This window comes from Nelusetta ayraudi, unplaced genomic scaffold, assembly GCF_046127955.1.
Source record: "Nelusetta ayraudi isolate G7.1 ecotype Tasmania unplaced genomic scaffold, CSIRO-AGI_Nayr_v1 ptg000146l, whole genome shotgun sequence".
Lineage (NCBI taxonomy): Eukaryota > Metazoa > Chordata > Actinopteri > Tetraodontiformes > Monacanthidae > Nelusetta > Nelusetta ayraudi.
The window spans coordinates 947501-975310 of record NW_027466196.1 but is presented as its reverse complement, the minus strand read 5'-3'; the positions used below and the strand labels follow the sequence as shown (position 1 = coordinate 975310).

General features: G+C 47.5%; 3 protein-coding genes across 20 annotated transcripts in view; 1 reads left to right on the top strand and 2 right to left on the bottom strand.

Moving 5' to 3' along the window:
• hdac11 (histone deacetylase 11) overlaps positions 1–27810 on the bottom strand; it is a 400302-nt gene that overhangs the window by 115733 nt on the left and 256759 nt on the right. The window lies entirely within an intron of this gene.
• Positions 1–27810, bottom strand: part of barx1 (BARX homeobox 1) — a 214368-nt gene that overhangs the window by 41247 nt on the left and 145311 nt on the right. The gene's annotated exons all lie outside the window — the stretch shown is intronic.
• Positions 1–27810, top strand: part of nfasca (neurofascin homolog (chicken) a) — a 62945-nt gene that overhangs the window by 5089 nt on the left and 30046 nt on the right. For 12 of the 14 annotated variants that reach the window (XM_076013188.1, XM_076013192.1, XM_076013191.1 and 9 more), the window contains exons 2-3: positions 25718–25790; positions 26878–27078. In XM_076013188.1, the coding sequence (XP_075869303.1) occupies positions 26961–27078 (118 nt within the window). In that variant the 5' untranslated portion in view covers positions 25718–25790; positions 26878–26960. Of the gene's footprint in view, positions 1–12572; positions 12805–19095; positions 19221–25717; positions 25791–26877; positions 27079–27810 lie in introns of those variants that run through there. The other 2 variants (XM_076013187.1, XM_076013186.1) reach the window with 2 other exon arrangements.

Below are 27810 nucleotides of genomic sequence, written 5' to 3'. Positions count from 1 at the left end.
ATTAGTATCATTTATCAGTGCGGTGATTGGTCTGTGTAACAAAGCCAATGAGATGTGTGCTTTGATTGAAGGCGTCAGTTTGCCATCATCATTGGCGTCAGCGCTCCTCCTGCTCGGTGGTCTGTCAGCACAGCTGCAGGTCCCCCCCCACATCATTTTTGGGGGGTTCTTTAACACACAGCCACAGGCAACCGTCAATACTCGCTTGATGCTCTGATGAAAATTGCATGACACAGATTGAGTCTGGGGTGTGATTTAAACTACCGCCCACCCCATAATTGCTTTTTAGCCACTCGCTGCGCTGCTGCGCTGCTGCGCTGCTGCGCTGCTGCGCTGCTGCGCTGCTGCGCTGCCTCTAGTGGCTGAGTCTAGACTGCTCTGAGACTGGGTGTAACTTACTAGAAATAATAGTCCTAATTGGTGGACTGGGGAAACAGCTCTTATTTGATAGAGCAAGAGCACCGTGTTCCCCTCAGAGCTTAATCACCAAGCTGGACACAGAGGCCCAACAACATATTCAAAGATTGATTAAGATTTTAATCCCAGTTCAAGCAGTGTAAGTAATTACTGAAGTGCCTCGTACACAGTGAGGAGGCCAGTGAGCTCATTGTTTCAGTCACTCGGCATCTAATCTGGCGACTAATCTGAGTGTGGCCTCCTGCTGTGAGTACGTGGTCACTCACGAGGGACTGTAGCACACGTGTGTGTGTGTGTGTGTGTGTGTGTGTGTGTGTGTGTCTTCATTACGTATTCATAGTTGCAGGGTGTCAGTACTATAAGTGACAGACGTTCAGTCTAGCCCCAGGCAATGAGTGTTCAAGGCAGTTGCTGGATGGACTCGGTGTTGCCTGCTCACGGCTGGTTGGGCCTCATATACTCCTCACTTCTGTTTGGTCCTAGACGTAAATGAAGCAATATTACAGAGAAAGGTAGTAAGATTCTACCGACCATCTCCACGGATGCATCGCAGCCGTAGGCTGAAGGCTGAGCTCTGAGAATCAATCCAATTCCCAGGGGTAGTTTAAGATAAATGACCATCCAGGGGAACCTCAGGACCTCCAGGCTTCCTCTGGACAACAACAAAGCAGCATGAAAAAAGAGAAATAAAAAATTCATTCAATATGCAATATTTGAATAAATCTCTTGTCTGCACGAGCCGACTTACTGTCTAGTTAACATCAGTGATGAAATTGTCACCACCCTGAAAACGTACGATCCAATCAGAATCCATCAAGACCCGGTTAGCAGGCCCAGTCGTTGGTTTGGACTTCATGAATCCAGGAGGAGGTCCAGCTGTGTGTGTTGTTTTCAGATCACTGTTTGATTTCAGGTGGGCGGAACAAAAGAAATATTTCAGACCTTCTTCAAGTCCTAACTTCACTGTCAGACGCAGCAGTGGTCAGACTGAGAGAAGGTCTGTGTGTGTGTGTGTGTGTGTGCGTGTGTGTGTGTGTGTGTGTGCATGTGTGTGTGATCTGTGATGCGGCATGAATTCATAGACTTGTGCTCACCACCTGCCTCCTAACAAACCTGGACAAAGCTTTTCTCCTCGGTGAAATCCTCTGACCCTGTGGTGATGAATGGCTGATAAGGAAAACAAGCTGATAATGAACGCACACAGATGGCTTTTCAGAGGTCATGTGTCTGTTTCTGTGCTCCTTGCCTATAAATTACCGCGCAAACCTCATTATTTCCAAGCACTGAAGTGGCCCAGGCCAGGCCAGGCCATCGGCTAATTTGATTGGGCGCTGTCTGTGTGTTTTTTTTTTTTTTTTGCTGTCCAGAGAAGACATCCAATCATCTGGAAATGTCAGACTCGGGGAAAGGAAAATTGTCTGTGGTTGAATGAAGATGGTGTAGTTAAAGTCAAGTAGAGAAAGATGATGAGACGGAGCCCATGCATTTCTGCTGTGTGTGTGTGTGTGTGTGTGTGTGTGTGTGTGTGTGTGTGTCCACCCCCCGCCCTCTCTCTCCCGCCCTCTCTCTGTCAAACACACACACACACACGCACTAATTGATGTCCGAAAGCAGTGGCACTAAAGGGTGATGAAGGGTGATATCTTGCAGTAAACAGTGCTGAAGTTCATCCTAACACAGAAGGTCAGTGTGACCAGGGGTCTCATGCACAATGACATCTGCCGTACATTCAAATCCAGAGAACTGCGTTTGTTTAAAAAAAAAATTAAAAAAATCAAATGTTCGAAACTGTGCAAGTGCAGGAATCCACGCATGTTTCCTGTGTACGTCCCAATCATCGAGGATCTGAGCGTCCTTGCTCCAGTGCGCCAGTGTTGTGGTGATTGGGCAGTGGGCAGCAGCACAACGCAGTCCACCAGGGACGGCCAAGGCCAGAAGTCCACGATGGGCTAGGGCTAGGGTTACTGGGACACTGGGTGAAGAGAACTGAAGAGCTGTCAACTGACCACCGCCCAGTGGTGACTTGGAGTAGGTGCTGGATGCCACGCAAGCCTGGTTGACCTACTGGAGTGTTGAGTGTCTGCTGGGACCTCCTGCCAGACAAACCTGGCTGGTTGTTCTTCAACCTCCTGAGACTGCCTGAGACTGGTGGGGCGCACTGGTTCAGGTGGCTGTTACTGGGCCTAAGATCTCTGGGGCCAGTCTGGGTGGTAACCCCTTGGGGGACACCAGTGGTCAGGGTTAGCCTCGAGCGGTCAAGCTGAGGAGGAGGTCCTGCAGGGCAGACCTGTCCTGTGGGGAGTGCTCAGCGTGGTCGGAGTTTGGTTGCCCAGGCAGTTGAGCAACGGTGGAGCCTCAGGGAGGATGGAGTCTGCCCTGTTCACCATCATCCATTCATCTGTGTGTGTCTTTTACTGCTGCTGTACTTCTTTGGGTTTCTGGCCTTGCACAGACATATTCGTCCCTTTCAATTCAATCTCGTGTATGTTTGCAGTTTTGTGACCTTGGTTGCACAATAATACAAAGCAAATGGAGCATGAGCAGGTCAGAATTGAATGGCAACAATGGGATTGTAAAGCAGTCAAGGACATTAAACCCAACAGGAAGATCTGCTCATGACCTTTAACACACACATGGAGGTACTCACAAACACAGATATACAGCTTTCGTCAGGTGTTGACAGATTAACTGTGTGTGATATAGACTTCCAAATGGATCCTATACAAGAGACCTGAAGACATTCAGTGGAACACAGTCTCTGTCTGTGCAGCACTCACACCCACAGTTCCTTTTGTCAACCCTTGAGAAAAATAACCTGGAACATTTTTTGGGGCTAAAATGTTGTTTGAATAAACATAGTTTACAAACATATCTAACATAATCAATTTAAGCTTGACTGCAGACGTGGGGGATGCTGTATATTTATGTATGTGTAATTTAATAAGGGGGACACGGTGGCGCAGTGGTTGGCGCTGCTGCCTCACAGCAAGAAGGTCGTGGGTTGGATTCTGGGGCCCGGGCCTGGGACCTTTCTGTGTGGAGTCTGTATGTTCTCCCTGTGTCTGCGTGGGTTCTCTCTGGGTTCTCCCTGTGTCTCCTGGGTTCTCTCCGGGTTCTCCCTGTGTCTTCTGGGTTCTCTCCGGGTTCTCCGGCTTCCTCCCACACTCCAGAAACATGCATGTGAGGTCAATTGAAGACTCTAAATTGTCCGTAGGTGTGCATGTGAGTGTGAATGCTTGTTTGTCTCTATGTGGCCCTGCGATGAAGTGGCCACTTGTCCGGGGTGCCACCCTGCCTTCACCCTGAGACAGCTGGGAGAGGCTCCAGGACCCTGAATAGGAATAAGCGGGTATGGAAGATGAATAATTGAACAACTTTTCACAAGGTACTAATGGATAACAGTAAAGAAATAAATTCCACCATCTCTTGAAAATATTTATTGTATATATGTGTAAGAGAGAGTGTCAGGGAGCAAGCAGTGAGGCAGTGAGGACAACAGCAGTATTGTTGAAAATGAGGGTTTTCTTTTTCTTTTTTAAAGAAATATACAACCAATTTTGATTTAAAAAAAAACTAAAAGTAGAGGCCTATAATAAAAGAGGTCAAAGAAATGGAACCAGACTCAAAATACCAGCAACCAAACAGGCTGTTAGCTCAACAAACTAACCCAACACAATGAGACATTGACATGACATGAGGGGGAAATTGAAATGGACATTAACCACAACGAACACAATGGAAAGACAAAGTGAGTGAATACAGTGAAATATTCCAGTGACTCTTGATGTGCCAGTTCAAATGTTTGGAATGTGGCTCACTGAGAACAAAACAAACCTGTGAACTCACTGGAGTTGTGACAGGTGCATGTACTGCATTAGCATCTCCAGCTGCTACTGTGCTACTGAGTGCCAGAGTGTCTTATTGATTGGCACAGATGTTCCTCATGGCCTCCGTGTCACAGATGGCCAGCAAGTCTCCTCAGATATTGTCTTGTCCTGTCATTAGACATGCAGGGGCGGGGGTGGGGCGGGGGAGTGGGGTGGGGGAGCTTCTACGTGTTGCATGTGTATATTACTGTGTGTGTGTGTGTGTGTGTGTGTGTGTGTGTGTGAATGCTAAGGCTCCTGCTGACCAGCTGCCAAGTAGAAGTTATTGTGGCGTCACCAGACACCAGAACAGTGAGTCTGTTTGTGTGTAGTAGTAGTAGTAGTAGTAGGTGTAGTAGTAGTCGTAGTAGTAGGTGTTGTAGTAGTAGTAGTAGTAGGTGTTGTAGTAGTAGTAGTAGTAGTAGTAGCAGTAGTAGTAGTAGCAGTAGTAGCAGTAGTAGCAGTAGTAGTAGTAGTAGGTGCTTATGTGTGAGTATAAATATATATATATATATGTGTGTATGCATAAATAAATATATATTTATACTGTATATATATTTAATTATACACACACACACACACACACACACACACACACACACACACACACACTTCCTGAGGTGTCAGCCAGCAGTGACCTGAGGAGGCTTGGTGCTCCGGCTGCTCGGGGTGACCCAGGTCCTCACTGAGTCCTGATGCTCTGGCCAACTCATTAACTGTGGATAAACAGCCACACCTCTTCTGCCTTTGTGTGAGTGTGTGTGTCTGGGGAGCGAGACATGATAGTTGGGGAGGTTTTGTTGTTGTTGCTGGTTGGGGGGGGGGGTGTGGTGTGGGGAGGGGCGGGGTCACCTCTGGACAATAGACTGGACACGTGACCGCTGATATTTGACTGGACAATCAAGAGGACCTTTTTAACCCTTTGTGCCTCACTCTCCCTCTCTCTCTCTCACACACACACACACACTGCTTCCATGGGGGGGTTGAGTTGTCCCCTCCCCTTTGTAACAAATGTCCTGTCAACTGCTTGTCAGTGCTGTTGCAGATGGGTCTTGGAGGGTCCTACAGGTGGGCTGGCTTCTTCTGTGTTGCTGCACTGTTTGGATTTTGCCCCCTGTCGCCCCCCCAGAGTGAGAAAAAATATTGTGTATTGTGTAAATCACTGTTTGAGCAGAAGCACTGTTTATGTACATGTAGCCTTGTCAAGGCAGTGTTTTCCAACCACTGTGTGTGCCAGGAGAGAATGTCAGGTGTGAAGTGAAAAATCATCCCATTTCACTTAATTGTTTTTTTTTTTTAAAAACCCTCCAACATTCCAATTTTGAGTGAGTGTTGGTGAACAGGAGTGTGAGCATGTGTTCCTCCCTCAACCCCTCCCATCAGCTTTGTGTGCACCTAAACAGGCCCAGGCTGCACACAGAGTGAGTATCAGTACACTAAGAGACTATATTGTCAATATCAGGAATAAAAGTAGGGTCATTTATAATGTTTTTGGGGGATTTATTTCAATGTCTAAAATGTGCCGTGGCTGAAAAAGGGTTGAAAAACACTGTGTTGTCAAATAGCCTTTCAATGTGCCTTTGATTAACTAGTAGTAGTAGTAGTAGTGGTAGTAGTAGTAGTGGTAGTGGTAGTAGTGGTAGTAGTGGTAGTAGTAGTAGTAGTAGTGGTAGTGGTGGTGGTGGTAGTAGTAGTAGTAGTAGTGGTAGTGGTGGTGGTAGTGGTAGTAGTGGTAGTGGTAGTGGTGGTGGTGGTGGTGGTAGTAGTAGTGGTGGTAGTAGTAGTAGTAGTAGTAGTGGTAGTGGTGGTGGTAGTAGTAGTGGTAGTAGTAGTAGTGGTAGTGGTAGTGGTGGTGGTAGTAGTAGTGGTAGTGGTAGTAGTGGTAGTGGTAGTGGTAGTGGTGGTAGTGGTAGTGGTAGTAGTGGCAGCAGTAGTAGTGGTAGTGGTAGTGGTGGTGGTAGTAGTAGTGGTAGTGGTAGTAGTGGTAGTGGTAGTGGTGGTAGTGGTAGTAGTAGTAGTGGTAGTGGTAGTGGTGGTGGTGGTAGTGGTAGTGGTAGTGGTGGTAGTAGTAGTGGTAGTAGTAGTAGTAGTAGTAGTAGTAGTAGTGGTAGTGGTAGCAGTGGTAGTAGCAGTAGTAGTAGTGGTGGTAGTAGTAGTAGTGGTAGTGGTAGTAGTGGTAGTAGTGGTAGTAGTAGTAGTAGTAGTAGTAGTAGTAGTAGTAGTGGTAGTGGTAGTGGTAGCAGTGGTAGTAGCAGTAGTAGTAGTGGTGGTAGTAGTAGTAGTGGTAGTGGTAGTAGTGGTAGTAGTGGTAGTAGTAGTAGTAGTAGTAGTAGTAGTGGTAGTGGTAGCAGTGGTAGTAGCAGTAGTAGTAGTGGTGGTAGTAGTAGTAGTGGTAGTGGTAGTAGTGGTAGTAGTGGTAGTAGTAGTAGTAGTAGTAGTAGTAGTGGTAGTGGTAGCAGTGGTAGTAGCAGTAGTAGTAGTGGTGGTAGTAGTAGTAGTGGTAGTGGTAGTAGTGGTAGCAGTGGTCGTAGTAGTAGTGGTAGTAGTGGTAGTAGCAGTAGTAGTGGTAGTAGTGGTAGTAGCAGTAGTAGTGGTAGTAGTAGACAGTAGCAGGGCATTGCTCCATAAATGTGTCTGTAGTTTCTTGGTGTGTATAGTGTTTCTATTGAAGTTGTCCTGGTCCTGGTGGTGGTCCATGGATGTCACAGCTTTATTTCCCTCTTGTCTTGCACTGTGAGAAGAGACGGAGCTTCATCACCACGATGACGGCTGTTGTCTGGGATTGTTTAGCGGCTGGGTCATCGTGATCGGCATCACCGTCGCCATGGCAACACTTACTCAATTAGCACAGTGTCTCCTGTTTACCTCCCCAGAGCCGAGCCAGCCTGTGCTGTCTGCTGCTGCAGCTCCTCTCTGCTCTCCCTGACCACACCTGCCCTTCATCCCCAGTCTGACTGACTGCCACCTCACCCTCAGATCAGACCTGCACAATATTCAACCCTCGCTCAAACCCAATCTTGCATCTGGCCCAGGCGTGGCCAAACTACGGCCCGGGGGCCATGTGCGGCCCGTTGAGATTTTTTATCCGGCCAGCTGAACTTGAGGAAATGATATCAATAGTCAGTCAGTCATCGAGTCGTTGCATCTCCTCCATGTTTGCAGTGTTTGCAGAGTCACTTCAATAAAGAGCTGAACACCCTGCTGGTTCTGGATGGTTCTAGGTGGTACTGGACTGTTCTAGGAGCTAAACACCCTGCTGGTTCTGGATGGTTCTAAGAGCTAAACACCCTGGTGGTTCAGGATGGTTCTGGATGGTTCCAGGTGGTTCTGGATGGTTCTAAGAGCTAAACACCCTGGTGGTTCTAGATGGTTGTAGGAGGTTCTGGATGGTTCTAAGAGCTAAACACCCTGGTGGTTCTAGATGGTTCTGGATGGTTCTAAGAGCTCAACCACCTGGTGGGGCTTCAAAGACGCTGATTGGCTTGCAACTTTGCTTTGCTTCGTTTTCCATTGACAAACTGTATTTTATTGTGCTCGACTCAGATTCTAATAGTAATACTTCTGACTGAATAATCCTCAGTTAGCGACTGAGTATGACTCCCAGAAGGGAAGTTGATCTCTCCAACTCAACCTGTCCATCGTAAAAACAGAACGATTTTGTGAGCTCTGATCTGCTGACGCTTTGTCATTGCGTCGTTGCCTTTTTGTCTCACTCTGCCTGATGTCACCTTCCAATGACTTTGCTACCTTGCCGAGTTCCTCCCCAATGACTTTGCTCTCCTTTGTGGTGCAGGCTGGTGTTGTGTCTTGATTGGCCCACACAGCAGCACGCCCGTGTCTGGTTCTTGCCTGGCAGTGTTTGGGAATGGGGACCGCAGTCTTTGATGAGGAGAGGAAATCAATTGGAAAAAAAAAATCAATTCACTTCGTGCAACATATGTGACACCGTGCGTTGTTTGCCCGTCCGTCCGGTGCTAGTTTGGAGTCAGAGTGAGTGATCGGAGTGAGTCGCAGTGATTCCCACTCAGCGAGCTGTTCGCTCATGTTGAACCCCCCCCGTCGCCGCTCCGCTCCACTGCGCTTCGCTATGTTGTGCGCTGCTGCGCTCGTCGCTCCCTCTAGGGGTCATGGGGCCCCACAGGCAGCAAAAAAAAAAAACACGATGCATGTTTCTGAGCAGCTAATTAAACACATTAGCTTTGCCACCCCGACGCCCCCCCCCCCGGCTGATCACTGCTCTTTAATAAAAAGAATGCCTTTTCAAACCAGGCCCATCGCAACCTCCAGCTGGTCCAATCACAGCCGACGTGCCATTGACTGATTGGTCTGGTGCACGTTCTGGTCCCTCTGCCAACGACCCAGACTGACTGGACTCACTTTGTTGTTCCGCTTCCCAGACTGCTGCTTGTCAGATGTTCTCCGTCCTCGCCAGTGGATTGCGGTGATTTTGGACTGGTTCTCCTCGAGCTGAGTGCAGCCTGTGTCTTTGTCCCAGCTGACCGTGGCTGTGTTGCTGTGCTTCTGGCTTGAACTCTGCCCAACGGCAATGCAGTCGAGGTCATTTCAATGTCTGCTGGCCTGTTAAATGAACTAATCAGTGTTTGCAGTCACTCGCAAGGGCAAAAGAGCCCACTGCTTTTTGGAACGCTTCTTCTTCTTCTTCTTCTTCTAAAATGAGAGCGGCAAATAAATGTTATTTTTCAAAAATCAATCAATCAAAAAAATCTTCTTCTTCTTCTTCTTCTTCTTCTTCTTCTTCTTCTTCTTCTTCTTCTTCTTCTTCTTCTTCTTCTTCTTCTTCTGTCTCTTTCCACCTTATTTAAGCATTTTAATATACTCTGAAATCAGCAAAATACAGCAAGCAGGTGGGGATCAGTGAAAAAGGCTGTGGTGAATTCTTCTGGTGGATTCAGGTGATGTAGATGTTGAAGGAGTCTTCACTGACACAGACTTAGTTATATAAAAAGTGGTTTATTTAAAAAAAGTCAAAAGTCAGACAGGCACCATGGAAAGCATGGGGATGTCTCTGGGCCAGATGTGAGCAACTCCGATGATCCTTTGTTCACATCACCTCTTATACTCCGAGCAACCAGGGAGGAAGATGCTAGAAGTGGGGGAGAATGTGTACATTCCATAGTTGCACCCCGAATGGCCATCTAGTTTCAATTTGTTGGCTGTTGGCAACAACAAGACCATATATGGACCCTGAGACGCCCTTAGGGAAGAAGTACAGCAGGTTCACTGCTGAGTTCACATCAAAGAAATAAATTAAAACTCTAGGTGCTCCTTTGCGCCACCTACAGGCAAATAACACTGTCCTAGACTAGAAAGGCCCTAGTGGGCAGTATGAAGGTCGTAGAGACATGGGACAAAGACCAGGGCCTTCCTCTCTTCAAGACCTACATTTGATACACTCTGACTTCTGGGCCACGACAAACAGGAAGCAAGCTGTTACCATGTGTTTTTTAAATTGTATTTAAAAAAACAAAACAAAACAAAAAAAAACGACTGTCGTTTAAAAAAGCAAAAAAAGTCAAAAACCATGAATGTTGGAGACTTGAAACTTTAGTATTATTAGGGTCAGAGTTTCTCATGTAAAGAAAGATGTTGTTGCTGTGCTGCTTCCTGCTGCTGCTGCTGCTGATTGTTTTCTATCAGGTCAACTGACTGCCGCCCATCTGGGCACGAGTTGCTGTCGTCTTAGCTTTTGTGCAATTGTGTGTGGCGTGTGTACGCACGTCTTGGCACACGTCTTAAGGACTAAGTGTGGCGGGTGGGGGGGTGGAGCTTATCCTATTGTTATCGGGGGCATATTTCTTTAATGATATGCGAGGGTCATTTGCATGTCAGAGCTCGTGGCAGCGGCTTTATTGATTGTTGCGAGGAGGTCGGGTGGGTGGGTGGGGTGGGGTGGGATGGGGGAGGCGGCGGCTGTGGAAAGACAGAGAGACAGCAGGAGGCAGAAGATGCCAGCCAAGGTCAAGAGGTCAAGCCGGGACTCAGAAACACACGTAGAGCTGGAAGGATGTATTCATATGTGTTTGTATAGCAGGATGTTTCTTTCTGTATCTCCTGACAAGGAGGTCTGCGCTCTGCAACATCCAGAGCTGCGAGCCCCTCCCCCACATTCTGTTTGCCTCCAGACCACCACCCCCAACACACACACACACACGAAGAAGGACAGGAATGTAATTTTCATGGAGACAGTATTGGACTTATTAATGGAGCGCTGCTTTGAAGAAATGCTCCTTGTCGTTCACGCTCACTGTGGAGAGATCGCTTGGTGTTTGTCCTCTTTGACTGAGCTTCGAGACGGCGTTGGATGTGATTTAACGCTTTCAGATAAATAGTTGAGTGACTGATTGGCTGACTGTGCAACCCCCGAGTCTCAGTCAGAGGAGAAAAGCATGGAAAAATACCAATAGTAGCTATTATAGAGTAGGATCAAGACTCAAGGACTTTTATTGTCATTTTCACAGTGCATTTGCACACACACACACACACACACACACACAGAAAAAAAAAATGTTTCTCAACCAGTGACTGTAGTGGCTTAAAAAAAATATGGTCACGACTTATCTTCAATACACTGAAATTTCCATGAACATCTTTTCAATCTCATCTCTGTAAACAGGATCATGACTTCAGCATTCGTAAAGAGCCGGACCGGGGGCAACCACACACAGCTACGCCAGTCAGTGGATTCTCGTGGTCGTTGACACAAACATGTCACGTGTAATAAAAACCACTATGAATGAAGCCCAGTGCAATACGAGCAGCATTATTTTCCTCTGTGCATTAACTGCGTGTGCAGGTCACTGTGCAGTAGCTTCTGCCTTCGGCGTGTACAAACACTGCGTTTCTCTGTGTTCTCCACGTACTTTGGTGGGATTGCTGGCCACACAGATACGCACATGGTGTGTAGTGAGTGTGTATAGTGAGTGTGTGTAGTGAGTGACCCTCCATCCTCTTCATCCAGCCGCGTCTCATCCATGAGAAAAGCCTCATGCCCTCCAGCCGAAGACCTCGCTCAGAGGATGGGGGAGCGGCGCCCTGTGTGTGTGTGTGTGTGTGTGTGTGTGTGTGTGTGTGTGTGTGTGTGTGTGTGTGTGTGGATGATGTGTTTTCCGGCTGATGTGTCGTTGGTCGCAGCTTTGGTGACTCACACACGTGTCGTGCATGGTGGTGGGAGGTCGTGGTCGCCTCGCTCATCACACAACCAGAGGAGAAGGTCCCACTCATTCCCTCCTTGTTGACCACAGGATCAAACACAGTATGGACGGGTTGTGCTTTGGAGCCATGGTGAAGTCAGAATATTCCAGGGTGCTGCTGGTCAGGGCTGGAAGTAGCGGAAGGAGACTGACTTCACTGCGTGGCTAAACAGGAAGTGGCGGTGTGACTTTGTGTCTTTATCCAACCTGTCCAATGAACTGATGGTCTCAGTGTCCAATCAGGGAGAGGGTCCCGGCCTGGGCTGTGTCGACTTAGCATGAGAATAGAATAGAATAGAATACCTTTCTTAATCCCACACTGGGGACATTTGTATAATTACAGCAACAAAACGTAGTGCAGAGAGACAAGAGGGGAAAACATAAAGAAGTATAAACAACAAGTTACAGTCAATGTTTTTCTTCAGCGTCCAGTGGCAAAGTGTTTTCTGCCGTGCACTGCCACTGCTGTAGCTGTGGCTACACTGAGCAGGTGCAGAGAACTCATGGCTCCACCGTCGCCATTGTAATGTGAAGCCAGTAAATGAATGGTTCACGAGTTGGTTCTGGATTAAAAGTATTTGTATGTAAAAATATCCATATTTCTTTTATATTTTTACATATTTTAATTTTTTTTTTTAAATTGATTAAATAAACCTTTTAAAATACAAATATAAAAAAAAATATATATAAAGTATTTTGAATATTTTGGCCTGAAATGTCACTTTGGGATGGAAGACATGAAGGCAGAGGATAAAGCAGAAAGACGCCGGTTGATGCTTAAACTAGTTGTTTTTTTCAATCATTGCCTTTTATTATCTGTGTAATGTTTGACCGTCTGACAGCAGCGGAGCATATGTGCGCCTGTGTGTGTGTGTGTGTGTGTGTGTATCTGGGGCTCATGAATAATGTATGAGGTGGGAAGGGTAACGGGAGAGGAGGCGGTGACAGATGGAATCAATGTGAGAGAGCGAGCGAGCGAGAGAGAGAGAGCGAGGGGGGCTGAGCGTGTGAAGAGAAAGGGACGGAGAGAGGGAGAGAGGGAGAGAGAGAGTGAGGGAGTGAGAGAGGACACAGGAGATGGACCCTGGCGGTGTTTGGTTCTGTTTCTGCTCTCTTTGAGCCGTCGGTTCTCCTGCTACTAGCGAAGCTCTGGACTCTGTGACGACCCCCCCACGCCCCCCACACCCCCACCCCCACCACCTCAGCCTTTGTTGATGGTTCCGCCTCCACGCTGAAGGATTGACTATGGATACGCTACACACTGAGTCAGCGCTGCTGCACACCTGGACACAGAAGCCGCAGTGACACAGGTACCGGGAGCGTCGTCTCCGTCTCCTTCTCCTGTCTTTGTTGTTGGCTGTCCGCTGATGAAGAGCCTGCTGCACCTCCAGGTGATGAAGAGCCTGCTGCACCTCCAGTCTCCACCTGACAATTAGACATCGTGTCTGAGGCCTTGTCCTGAATATCTAAAAACATTTTGTTTAACGTTCCAGAATCTGATGAATCTCTGATCGTCGTCTGTCAAGATTTCCCCAAAGAATTAATAGTGAAAATTCTGATTGAATTGTGTGGAATTACATCCAAATATTTGCGCGCGTCTGTGAGTTTAATTCAGTTTTTTTTTTGTCCACGTTCACAAAACTCTCCAGCCAGCGCAAATCTACCCGTCAAAATAAAGCGCATGCTGCTACTGATCTGGGTCCACATTTGGGGGGGGAGTAGTTATTCAAATTGACATTCATTCATGCTGAGCTTTGAATTCTATTAATTTAACCTTCGTTAATGAGGATGCATTTCAATGTGCGCGCCTCATAATGAGACACGTTTTACATTTTTTTTCATAGCGAAAAATGTAGCATCTTAGCAGTTAAATGAGGAGTGAATCTGGCAAACACGCACGTGCACAACCCGCCCGGTTAGTGTGTCTGTCACAGTCGATTGTGTAGATGGCGGTGATGTTGTGTGTGGCTGTCTGCTCCCACTGCGTCCCAGCATCAAATATCAAATCACTTGGTTTTAGTTGTTGTTGTTGTTGTTGTTGTTGTTGTTGTTGTTGTCGTTGTTGTTGTTTTTGTTCTGGATGTTTATGATGGAAAATGAAATTTCACATCAGAGCTCAGCCTCCCTCCCGCTGGCCTCTGTGTGTGTGTATGTGCGTGTGTGTGTGTGTGTGCGCGCGCGTGTGTGTGTGTGTGTGTGGTGGGGGGTGGAGGGTGGCTGCTCTTGATGTTGAGAATCATTGATCACTTTCTCAGCTGGTGCCCTTCATGGTATTTTTCCTTTTTCCTTTATGGTGATTTGACCTGGCAGAGTGTTTATGAGTCAGATGAATCTGTTGACCACATGTCTGCTGTTTTCTACCGTGCTAAATCTTCTCTGTGGCTTCTCTGCACTCTTTGTGCTCCTCTGTCCACCTTCATGCGTCCTCTCTTCCTCCTCACGTGCTGCCTGCTGCTGGAGTGGAAATGACTTAGAAAGAAAGCTGCAGCCATCTTTTCTCTGCCCGACACTGTTTTTCTTTCTGTTGATGGTCTCTGACAAATAAAGACCTATATATAAATAAGACCCCCCCCCCCACTCCCCTCCAGCCCCCCTCCCAGCTGCCCCCTGGGGTCATGTTGTAGTGTTTGCAGTCAGACTGCGAGGCTAAAAGGAGGCCAGCCAGCGCTAACAAGGCAGGTGACCCTGGTGTCACAGTGCAAAGATTTCTCTCTCTCTTGTCTTCCTCTCAAATGAAGAAGAAGAAGAAGAAGAAGAAGAAGAAGAAGAAGAAGAAGAAGAAGAAGAAGAGTGGCTTCATTATCCCACATTGGGGGGAAATTTGCACAGACAAAAGCAGCAGCGGTGCAAAGACAACAGTTAGAAAGACAGGGAATTAAAATACATAAAGAAATGATAAAGAATGAAATTATCAATTAACATTATTTACATTTCTAAATAGAAGACTGGCGTCCTGCTCGATCTCACATCGTCCTCAGCTGTCATGTGACTTTCATCAATTCAGGATTTATTTTTTTCAAAAATCAAACATCTGCCCCCAGTAGCGTGTTGCTGCTTTGTTCACACACAGCTGCGTGCTCATAGACGAGCAAGTGCACACCTGTGTGTGTGTGTGTGTGTGTGTGTGTGTGTGTGTGTGTGTGTGTGTATGTGCGTGTGTGTGTGTGTGTGTGATGCCTGCTCTTGGCATGACGTGGGAGGACAGTTGTGCTTTCTCACCTCAACAGGTCTGTTGCGCGTCTTTGTCTTTGTTGTCGTCGTCGTACAGTCGAGTCAGTCGCACACAGTGTGTGCAGGGTTGCCAGATCGTGTGGAGGGTTGCCAGATAGTTAGGTGGCGGCAGTGGGAGCTTTGGAGCGATAACACACGGCGTGCGCTCCAACAGGCACACACGCGCGCGCGCACACACACACACACACACACACACACACACACACACACACACACACACACACACACACACACACACACACAGGGGGAGTTACAGTGGTGCCTTTGTTGTGTAGCATTGTGAAGAGGAGGTTAATGCACCCAGAAAACAGAAAGAATGAAAGAGAGAGAGAGAGATGGAGAGACCCTAAGAGACAACCATGGGCCTTTCATAGCAAATATTTGAGTGGAAGGTCTCACGCACACACACACACACTGCACTGACCCCCCCCTCCATGGCCGAAGGGGAACTATCACAACAGACAGTGTCTCTGTGATCTCCTCTCACTGCATGGCCTTTTCTACTTTCTAGAAAGACCAGAGCTGGAGGCCTTTTGTGTGATGGCAGTCTTGATGCTCCTGAGGAACACATGGGAGCGACAGGCGGCTGTGGAATCAGCGCCTCAGCACACTTCAGATGCATTTTCTCTTTTATTTCTTTGCATTTCTCAGCCAGATTGTTTGCTTGTGTCTGTGAAGCGGTGACTTCCGCTGCTGACGCTGGTTGGAATTCGCGCAATGTCGGAAGTTTAGGAGCGAAAGGTTGCGAGTTTGATCCCCCGGGTTGCCAGGTAGTGGCCTCGCTGTGTCTGCTGGGTTCCCTCCAGGTTCTCCAGCTGCTTCACACAGGCTTCAGTTTAGCAGCTCTTCTCCACACAGTGTGTGTGTGTGTGTGTGTGTGTGTGTGTGTGTGTGTGTGTGCGTGCAGCACTGTGCTTGACTTCTTCAGGGATCCATCAATATCTTTTGTTTTTCTTGCGTGTAAAATTATCCTGTGTGTGTCCTGACGCCTCCCGCTGTGTTTCCTCCACAAGGTGGACTGACGCCACTGGGGTTTTGTGAGCAGTAGTCAGTTGTGGTGAGTTCTTGCTGCTGTGACTATCTGAGCTGATGAGTTGTGTTGTTGGATGGTGTGCCGTGACTGTGGTGAGAACTTCTCCTGGATGTTCCTGCGGTCCATGTATCCCAGCGGTGATTGTTAGTGATTGTTGCTGTGGGTGCGATGTGGAAAATGGTCCTTGTTGTTCATTTCTCAACAGTTTTTCTGAATCCTTTCATTCTTTTCTTCAGGATTTTATCTGTCTTACCGTCGGCTGACTTTGTTGTTGTCTGTTTGTGTGCTGCTCATGGCTTTGTCTTCTGTCAGTGAGTCTGTCACCATCCTTTCTTCCCTCGTCATGTTGCTTTGTGGTAGTTTGCCTGGAATTAATTTCCCTGCCCATTATGTTGCATTGTGTTGCTTTTTTTATCGATTCTTTGTGCGACCTGTTCTGGGGTGTTGCGCAAAATTTAAGTCCAGGAGTAAAAATCTCTTTTGGGTGTCCATGAGTGAGAGTGACTGCGACCGTGACTGCGTGTGTGGAAAATGTAAATTGAAAAACACAGAAAGAATGGATAGCATCCATCTTGTTTATAACGTACCGACTATTAAAATCATTTCTGCAGTTTGTTGGGCCGGATTACCAAGCTTAACGGGCTGCATATGGTCCCCGGGCCGCAGTTTGCCCACACCTGGACTAAACGTCTCGCCAATCACATGTGGACTTGAGGCACCAGTGAGACAACAGAGCTCAGAGCAGGCGTCTACTCAGCTGTTCCAGGCTGTCTGGGGCCACTGGCGCCACTCGGTGGGAGGGGCAGGTGAGCCATGACATCCTCTGGGTCATCAAGGGGGGGGCACTCTCCTCGCTGACAAGCCCTCAGCACCTCCAGAGGGCTCAGCGGTGAATCCCAGTGTCTCAGGTTCACCTCCCTAATGGGCTCAGCCAGGAGGAGAAGGAGGAGGAGGAGGAGGAGCAGGAGGAGGAGCTCATCCAGCCCAGAGACCTGGTCCCTCCAGGGTGGGTGTCCTGGGTCTTCCTCGAGGCCTCCTCCCAGTGGGACATGCCAGGAACACCTCCCCAGGGAGGTGTCCAGGAGGCCTGAGTCTCCTCAGCTGGCTCCTCCCCATGTGGAAGAGTGGCAGCTCTACTGGAATCTCCTCCTGGGTGACCCAGCTCCTCACCCTGAGCCCTCACCATGTTCCTCAGGGTGCTCTAGCCCAGCCCCCCTACGGAGGAAACTCCTTTGATCTTCTTCTTCATCGCCCAGAGCTCCTGACCATAGGTGAGGGTGGGAACATGGATCAACCGGTAAATCCAGAGCTTCTCCTTTTGGCTTTGCTCTTTGTTCACCACGACAGATCGGTACAGCGACACTGCACCAGTCTGCCTGTCGATCTCAACAGGATCCGAACAGGAGATACTGGACCTCCTCCACCTGAGGCAGAGTCTCTCCTGTTTTTAGCCTTTGTGAATCAGAACCTGACGGCAGATCATCAGTCTGACCCTCATCCTCTGGTGCGTGCTGTCAACACCGTTATTTTACTGTCTGTTTGCAAAAGGTATTTTTCTGAGAGCCATTGGCAGTCATTAAAAGAGTCACTTGACCCACAGGTTGCCAACCCCCTGACCTCCTGACCTCTTGACCTCTAGTCTATTGTTGAGGTACTCGTCCCTCCTTGGATGTACTGAATGACTGCAGTTAGTCACTTTCAATTCATCCTACCGCTGCTTTTTGTCCATGATGTGATCTTTTGTTGGCTGTAGTGCTCATGGCTCCATACTGTATAGACAGTATATATATCTATATATATACATATATACATATGTACTGTATATTCAGTTAATGGGGATGCCACATGTGCTTCTTTTCTTTTCAAAAGGTGCACATTTAAAAAAAAAAATGCACTATGACAGACACACGTTCCATTCATCTTTCATGTTTCACACGTTTGTCTGTTTGATCCATTTCACATTTTTGTAGGATCACATTTTAGACTTTAGTGGGCAAAATGATTGATGTGTTTCAGCTGCTGCAGTCTGTTTGTTTTTCCCCTTTCTGACAAAAAACAACAACACTGCTCTCTGTTCCAACATTCCTGCTGGGGACTTTTCCATAATCCTTGAAATAGGCCATTTTAAATGAGGGCAACACTGAGGTGAGCGTCTACACACTGCAAGGCTGACGTTTAGTCTCCCTGAAGAGTGGATAAAACACCGCCGATAGCACTGTGCTGTGTTTATTTATTCCCACACACACACACACACACACACACACACACACACACACACACACACGGTACTGTAGATACAAAGCGCTGCTAATGTCAAATACACATCCCAGCTCCACCTCCCACGTGCCTCCTCCTTATCGCCGCCTCTCTTCCCCTTCCTCTCACCCCCCCAACCTCCACTCCTCCTTGTGGGGCTGTTGCTAAGGAGCCATGGTGACCATGGCGTTTTCTTATTGGATGAGATGGAACTGAGGCACAAGACATGCTAGGAAAGAGAGGAGGAGGGGTGAAATCAGGGCAAAGGGAAAAAAAAAAAAAAAAAAAAAGAGCAGACAAAGAAGAAAATGGTATTGAATGGAAGCTGGGGCTCAAAGTGAGATCCAGATGTGCTAATGAGGCGGCGCGGTGAGCCGGCGCTGCACCTGAGGCTGCGGCGTGCAGAGAGTGAAGGACTGGACTGGAGGAAGACATTGATTGAACGAGCCAGAAGAGCGTGGGGTGCAGATGAATTAGAAAAAGAGGGAGCAGGACTGTGTTGCTTCACTCTGAGACCAAGCACAGATCACGAGACATCATCAGCAGGAAGAAGAACAGAGTGACGGAGGAGATAAAGGAGCGGACAAAGAGGATGGAGGTGTGGGAAGGAGGGGGTTGGGAGGGCGGGGGGGGGGGGGGTGCAGTGGGATGGGAGGGGGGTGTTAAGGAGTGTTGTGTTTGGGTGATGAGACTGACAAGAGCAGACTGCAGCCTCTCATCAGGGACATCATCCTCAGACATCAAGCAACACGAGCTTCACTGCAACCTACTGCTACTGAAACTGTGACTGTGACTTTCAATTATCAATCACTTCACAATTAGTATTTATTCATCACACATTCACATTCCTGTCGCCATCGTGTAGTTGGGGTCTGAGACGACCACCGTAAGGAAGAGACTCTATGTAATGTATCTTCTTCTTCTGGGTTTGATTTTGTGTTTATTGTTCATTATTATATTTTTTTAATCATTTATTTTAAGTTAGGAAAAGGTGCATAATTTTTTAGTCGGTACTTTGTAAATAAATGTGATTGTAAAAATCTTCTTCTTCTCCTTCTTCTTCTTCTTCCTCCTCCTCCAGTGTGGCCTCCAGTGGTGATCAGGGTGTCCAGGGTGTCTCTCCTCCTTTTCTTCCTGATGACATCTGAGGCAGCAGCACCCTGACTGACTGACTGACTGACTGACTGACTGCAGCACAAAGCCAGAGTAAGACTCACAACGTCATCATCAACAACAACAACAACAACAACAACAACAACAACAACAACCTCGCCTAATGTAGCACACACAGTTGGTCAAGGCCGGTGAAAAACTTGATAAAATGAAAAAAAAAATAAAAATAGAACTCTGCTCTGCAGTGCCATGAAACACACAGGAAGTGCACAATTTACATGGATATGAAAAAAAAAAAAAAATCGTAGAGTTTTTTTAAAACCTAAAAGCTATGCGTACATGCGAGTACAACAGTTACTCACCTTCAGAAGGTGTTTCCTTTCCTTTCTCTGGTCTTTCTGGTACCCTGAGCTCTTCAGAAAGCCACTCATGTGCGCCGCTGACAGGAAATGTCAGTGGGATTTGAATGCTGGCGGGTGGTCGTCAATATCCCAGATGAAGGTGGTTGGAGATGAGGTCTGCTGGAGCCCTTTGAAGACCCGCTGCTGCCTTGACCTGCTGTTGAAGATCAGCCGAGCTTTGTTTCAAACACTTGGGAACCCTTCAGTTGAAAAGCTCTGCATATGTAGGGCCCGGGGACTGCGATGCACGAGAGAACACATTTAAAAAAGAAGTGGGCTGAAGTGGGCTATGCTAATGCTAATAAAACTGAAGCAGAAAGACAGAGTGTGGCAGGGTCAGTGAAGGCAGCACGGAGGAAGCAGTGGCTTGACACAGTTCAGCTGCTGCTGCTCATCAACACATTCAGGTCATCCTGTTGTTCTGACATTTTCACAGCCGGCTTCACTAACACAACTGTGGCACTTCCTCATTAGTCCACCCACTGCCTCGCTTTCTTTTTACTGCAGCTTCTCCCTGATAGAGGCGTTGACCATCTAATACACCTTCTATCCATGGGCATCTTGAGGACGTGATGGAAGTGGTAGAAATGTTCCTTGAAGGGGAACCTTCTCTCCTTCCTGGCATCTTCTGTGGTGGTGTTTGATGATATCTCTGTTGTATCAGTTGATGAATTCACGCCTTCTCCTGCTGCTTGCTGGAGCCTCGTCCAGCTGTCTGGAGGTGGAGGCGGGGCTACACCCTGGACAGCCCAGCAGTGTATGGTAGCGCCACTATATTCCAGTAATATTCCATATTAAACCAAAGGGATTTGAAGTGGTTCGCTATGATGTGGTTCGCTTTCTTCTTCTTCCAGTGTTTATTTTTTTTATTTTAGTAGCAGAAGCGTTGGTGGAGTTTGAAGCTAAAAGCTTGCTGAGTTGTTTTGCCACTTATCTCTATTTTCCTTTTTGTTTGTTCTCTCTGGAGTGATGCTCTCACCATCCAGCTACCAAGCGGCTTTGAACCACATCACAGCCCTGCTCTCTGCCCACTGTGACACTGCGCTGCCTTTCAGTCTCAGTTTGGGTTGATTGCAGTGCGAGCGCCGGATCATTTTACCTGCGCCCCCCAACCGCCCCCATATTCGTCACATTTCGTCCGAAACAGCCGCATCTACATCATCACTCAGCCGAAGCGCTAAATGGACCCGTGTTATTTTGCCCTTGTGGCCGTCACAACCCTGATTCTGCCCCCTGTAGTAGATGAACGAGGCCATTAGTTAGCACCCATAATGGTGTTTTTGTCCGTGTTTCCATTAGTCTAGTGTAGAGAAACACACCATGCCAGTGGCTGATCCACACACCCATCAGAAATATATTTCCCACCGCTGTGCTGCCTTCAAATGGGTGTTTTCCTTTCAGGAGCCGCTCGTCCCAACGACAGAGAGGAGAAGTCGCCGTCGACTGCTTCTATTTTTGGAAGGTCCTGGTTCCTGCTGAAAGAAAAAGGCCTAAATCAGTGTTCAGTGTTTTTTTTTTTTTTTTTTTAGCAGCTGCCTGTTTCATCTCATTTAGCAGCAGGATGAAAGACAAAGCCATCACGCCTGAGTGCGCTTCTGCTGTGGCTCTGTGCATTGGCGGCGTCAAAGGCAGGCAGGCTGAGCAATACGATGCCTTCTCTTTCCAAGGGGACGGTGAGAGCTGCGTTTTGCTGCCGTAGACTCATAAAAAGCCGAGCGGTGGGGGGGGGGACTTCGTCAGCATTGATATCGATTGGAAGCAACGTTTGGAAGCTTGTGAGGGCCGAGCCAGCATGGCGATGACGTGATGTGCGGAGAGTTCCCGCTGCAGCTGGTGGCCATCATCATTTATTGAAGCAGCTTCTAAAGAGGATGTGTGTGTGTGTGTGTGTGTGTGTGTGTGTGTGTGTGGACGCAGGAAGCGTTTTGGGATCGAACAGCAGGGGGCGTCGCCTCAGGGCACAGAAACACGCTTGTATTGCACCATCCATCCTCACCCTCCACTTTTATCTGCTCCCATCTCGTCAACGTGACCCTCTGGGAACTATTGACCTTTTTTCCTTTGAGTGGCCGTGCTGCTGCTTCATGTGGAACCTCCTGCTGGACACAAACTCCCTCGGACGTCCCCAACGTCTTGCGTCTTTGCAACCTTTGCGTCTCCGCTGTGCTTCTCCTTTTTCCCTTTCTGTCGCTGTTTGATTTAAAAGTAGGCCATTCTGCTACACTGAACTACAGCTCTCGCCATGCGTGACATACACACACACACACACACACACACACACACATATCGCATGGCATCCACAATTTGAAGCCACACCCTCGGCCCTCTCCATCCTAGTTTTCTCCATGCTACCTTCTCCCTGGAGGAGCTGGGTGTTCAGAGCTGCACTCTTGATCTTGATCCCACTCTAGTCTCTTCATTACGCTGCGTTTTGTCCAACTGAGGCGAAACGCTGTGTGTCAGAGGTAAACAGGACACACAAAGTTGCGCTAGGTCCATGCTTCAGAGCCGCTGTGGAGCAGAAATCCACCATGAATCAAAGGTCGGTGTTTCACCGCTGACGCTATCTGAGGCTCTTCACTTGGCATTAATCAACTGCCTTAAAGTGGAGGCTTTACACCATTTGGACACAGTGCAAGCCTGAGGCTTTCAACACTCGAGCCAATGAGCCATTAGCGCCCGACAACTGTTATGGCAACTCCTGTTACAATCATGCATGGCAAGATATGTGTGTCATAGACATGTGACTCATGGCGTTTCTCCTGTTGTGAATGAATCACTCATGTATGTCTGAGGCTTCTTGATGCATTCAAAGACCAGGGGGAGAAGGTGAATGTGACATGAGTGGAAGCTTTTCATTTTTATTTAGTATTCTTTGGATGGGGGTGGGGTGGGGTGAGGGGTGGGAGGTGGGGGGGGGGATCCAACCCAGCTGTACCCCCTGTACTTCACACCCTGGTCGTCTATACTGGCTTCACACCGGTCTATTAGGAGGATTATTCCAGTTTGACAGCGTCCCAAAGTGCAGCCACCTCAGAGCCCTGAATGACCTGCAGCAACAGAATCAATGAGACAGAGTGACTGCACGTCATACCCGTGCGTGCGTGTGTGTGTGTGTGTGTGTGTGTGTGTGTGTGTGTGTGTGTGTGTGTGTGTGTGTGTGTGTACCAACGTGGTGGACGCAGACGTGTGTGCAGCCTCACGTGTGCTAACAAACCCTTGAAACAGATTCTGGGAGACGTTGTGAGGAGAGCGAGGAGCAGCATGTGACAGACAGAGTGCCTTGTCCTCTCCCCACCTCTGCGCCGTCCCAAGCGGCCTCTCAAAGCAGGTCACAGTCAGTTGCACTGGGGGTGGGGGTGGGGGGGTGGTTGTGTACTAGGAGCATCAACAAACCGTATTTGTTTCTACACTTCACGCATTGAGTCGTTTGTATTATTTATAAGGGTGTTGTGCGTGGATGCGGCAGATCTCCTGCCTTGGCTGCTTAAGTGGTTGGACAAACTCCCCCCCCCCCCGTTGGTCTGTAGTTACTCTTTCACACTGTGTGAGGGGCAGCATTGAGAGTGCTTGGAACCAGCTGGAAATGTCTCTAAAGTGATGGCGATGGCGATTGGTTCTCATGATAAAATTGCAGAGAATCGTTTGGTGAGCGCGGCAACGTTGAGACACAGCAGGGGGCAACGTGAGAGCAGTCAGTCCTGGCTTTTGCAGAAGTTCTAAATGGACGGCTTCAATGTGGAGGACTCGGTGAGCAGAGGTGAGGAGAACGTTTGGATTTGAGAGAACCCTCGAGAAGGTCTCGACCAGGTTGGTCCCCGAGAGCAGATGAAGGCGTTGCTCCTCCGAGGTCCTGGAGAGTCCACTGCTTGATAGGTTACCTGCTATCATGTGACTGCATTCTCCTGACCAGCTGAGGACTGAGAGATGTTTGTCGTCCAGTGTTAATAAAGTAGTTATTACTGGAGCTAAGACAACGTTAAGATGGCGTTGTACCGTCTTAAGGTTGAATTAGCATCTGACTCAACTGCTCTGCCCTGCCAGAGGAAAACACAAGCTGAACATCCAAACACATCTGATTCACACCTACAGCCCTGCAGGCCAACTGGGTTGCTCCAGTTCTGACAGTCCGCCGAGCCGGCCACATTTACTGCTCTGTTTGTTCAACATGTTGACCTGGAAGTGTTTGCTGGATATTTGTATTGCAGAAGAGTTGCTTTCCTCACTGCGTCTTCCTCTTTGATTTACCTCTGCTTCAGTTTTGATGGCAGCCTGGCTGGCTCTTTTATCGATGCATTCACAATTCCAAATGATTTCCAGTTCCATGAAGCTCAGGATGGCTCACCTTCTGCAGAGTGTCATTAGTATGGATACTGAAAGGTGCTCTCCTCAAGTAGGACATACTTGCTACTGCGGTGCCCCATGGCAATTCACTTAACCCAGTTAGCGTTGTTAGCGTCCTTCTCCCCCAGATGTTCAATACGTGCTCGTGTATCAATGTTCTGCTCCCTGGCGTCCTGGAAGATCTTCTTAGAGGAGCTGCGGGAAGGATTCGTCATAATGGCTTCCCAGAGCTGCACACTAACGAGCAGAGTGCTGCTGCTGCTGCTCTCATGAGTCTGGGTCACAAAAATCTGTCCTTTAATGAGCTGGTAAAGTCAGGAGATGATCCAACCTTTCCCCTGATGGTTGGATAATAACCCATTAAAAAAAAAAAAAAAAAAAAAAAATTTCTGTGAAAACAATAAAATCTCAAACTGCAGAGCTCAAGAGTGGCTCAGCAAAAACACAAACCTGAACTTTTGCCGTTTACGCCAACATATACAACAAATAATGACTTTGCAGGCTCAACGTTGCTGTGTTTACTTCATTTTTGCATGTAGTGTTAGTACACACTGTTTGTGCTGTTGTGTGTAGAATTGATTCAAATAGAATGCCTTCTTTAATTCCGTACTGGAGAAGTTTGCGTAGTTAAAGCAACAATGCAGTGGAAAGGGAAGAAGGAAAAATGTATTCCATCCAAAAGAAATAAATTACACAGCAACACAATGCACAATTAATGTGTGAATTAGCACAAAGGATTGAGGTTTGAGTTCTAAAACGTCTTTGTTAAACTCAATGCCAACGACAGCCAAATGTTTGTTATCAGCAGCTCTGCACCCCAGAGCCACCAGTCTGAGGGTCACTCAAGGTTCCTGCAGCTGCAGCAGGAGAAGTGCAGCTCACACACTGACTGTCACCACTAGAGAGCTTCCTCCTCCCTCTCCTCCTCCACCTCTTCCTCTTCCTCTTCCTCCTCCTCCTCCTCCTCCCTCTCCTCCTTCTCCTCCTCCTCCTCCTCCAACTCCTCCTCCTCTTCTTCCTCTCCCTCTTCCTCCTCCTCCTCCTCCTCCACTTCCTCCTCCTCCTTCTCCTCCTCCCCCTCCTCCTCCTCCTCCTCCCCCTGCTCCTCCTCCTCCTTCTCCTCCTCCTCCTCCTCCACTTCCTACTACCTCCACTGGTTTTCATGCTGTTCTGTTCCCGACCTTGACTGTTTGCCATGTAGCTCCAGGATGGAGACTGTGTTGCTGTGTGTGTGTGTGTGTGTGTGTGTGTGTGTGTGTGTGTGTGTGTGTGTTGCAGTCAGGCAACAAGAAAAAAAGCAGCGAGAGCATCATGTGACCCTGCGGGCAGCGGCTGGCAGCGCGCACACACACACACACACACACACACACACACACACACACACACGCACACACGCACACACACACACTCTTTGAAAACACCAAAAGACAGTGGAATAAATAACGTGGATGCAGACAGTAGTGAGGTGTGTGTGTGTGTGTGTGTGTGTGTGTGTGTGTGTGTGTGTGTGTGTGTGTGTGTGTGTGTGTGTGTGTTCAACTGTCTGCTGTATTTTCCCTCCTGTCTCTTGCAGGCTTCTCACACTAGCAAACGGTGTCAGTCCGCACATTAAACCCAGTTCTTCAGAACCAGCGTTCACACCAAATGACATTTTAAGAATCTTTGATGGTTTTGCTAAATTAAATTTTATTTTATTGTACACTCAATGCCTGTCAAAGCTTCTGTTGTTGGTTTGAACTTCCAAAATGTTCATTAAAATGTGATAAATGGAGGTGTTTGCCATATATACTGTATAAACATATACACATAAATATATATTTGTGTCCTGTGGTTGTTCCTCTCCAGGCTTGGCTAGTGGTCCAGGAGGTGGTGCTGGAAGCCAGAAGAAGCAGAAGTCCACTCGTCCACTGCAGGAAGAGTAAGACGGTGTTGTTGTTGTGCTGTTGTCCTGATGCTGACTGTGAAACCTTCATCCTGCAGCTGCTCACACTGCCACTGCTCCACTGATCAGCTCTATATGCAGTGTGGATTGTGTGAACATCGGCTCGTGTGTGAAGCCAGTGTGATTCTCCTGCTCCGCCCAGGTGGATTTATTGGCTCTGCTAACCTGGTTGTTGCTCCAGCAGTATGTTTTTATTTTTGGTGTGCACTGCTTCAAGCCATAAGGCTACTTAGGGTTTAGCACACAGTGAGAGGGAGAGAGAGAGAGAGAGAGAGAGAGAGTTGGTGATGTGTGGGGTGTATGGAGGTCAGGAGGGGGGTGGGGGGGAACACACACACCCACTGTGTGTCAGTGTCACTGGAACAGTGCAGGAAAGAACACCATTTGACATGATTTGTGTTGAGAACACAGTACATGGCAGTTATGGCAGCTTAATCTCTCTCCACCTCTCTCTCTCTCTCTCTCTCTCTCTCTCTGTCTCTCCACCGCTCTCTCTTTCTCTCTGAAATAAATCAGTTCACCCACAAACTGAAAAATGCGTGGTTGCTGTTCAGAGAGAGACTCGCTGCTCAGCTTTTGATAATACAAAATGAAACAGCTTGAATTATTGACAAGGATTTTCCCTCATCATCCACTCATGTGTTTTAAAACTGCACATCGTATAAAACAACAAGTCATCATATAGCATCAACCACAGAGAGAGAGAGAGAGAGAGAGAGAGAGAGAGAGAGAGAGAGACAGACACACACACACATCTATATTTCAAGTGCACACAGAGGCCGATCTCTTCCTCCAAGAGTCATCTGGGGACTTGAATGCTGTGAATGTAGGCCAAAGTCTACATATATACAGTATATATACACATGTATGTGTGGATATGTATGTGTGTGTATGTGTGTATACATTGTATGCTGTGCTGTGAATGTAGGCCAGAGTCGACACACACTCGTGTCAGAATACACACTCCTCCACTCACGCAAGCAATTTTAGACAGCTGTCACAGAAATATACAACACAGACTGAGTGTGTGTGTGTGTGTGTGTGTGTGTGTGTGTCCACTCAGGCCGTGCTGTGCTGCAGTCAGGAGCCACCTGGAGGACGAGGTCGAGGAGCTGAAGGTCAGAGTGGTGGACCAGTGAGGGAGAGATGTTGGGCCAGGGTGGCCAATCAGCCCTCAGCCTGCTGCTGCTGCTGCCGCTGCTGCTGCTGCCGCTGCCGCTGCTGCTGTGGCAGGAAGCCGCAGCCATTGAAGTCCCACAGGACCGTAAGTCATTCAGTCACTCCTTCGTCCACCTGCAGCCGGCGAGGCCCGGACCACACCTGTGTCTCTCTGCTGTAGCCAGTACCTGCAGCTGGTTCATCCGTAGTGCAGCGGAGACGCTGAGCAGCTTTAAAAATAGCAGTCAGAGAATGCAGCATAAATAGTTGATGCTGCCCGTGAGTCACTGAGGCGTGAGGAAGAGCGCAGGAGACCCAGCAGGGTGCTGCTAGGACCTGCTGCACTTTCTCAGTGGATCCATCGCACTCATGCAGCAGACTCAACACACTACATTCATTTCATACGGATCTTCTTTTGCCACGATGAATATATATGTATACACACACACACACACACACACACACACACACACACACGTATGTATATATATATATATATATATATATATATATATATATATATATATATATATATATATATATATATATATATATATATATATATATATATTTATATATATATATATATATATGTATATTTGCATATATATATATATATATATATATATATATATATATATATATATATATATATATATATATATATATATATATATATATATATATATATATATATATATACATATGGATATACATATGGATATATATATATATATATATTTATACATATACGTATATATATATATATATATATATATATATATATATATATATATATATATATACATACATATAAATATGAAGCCCATACCCCCCC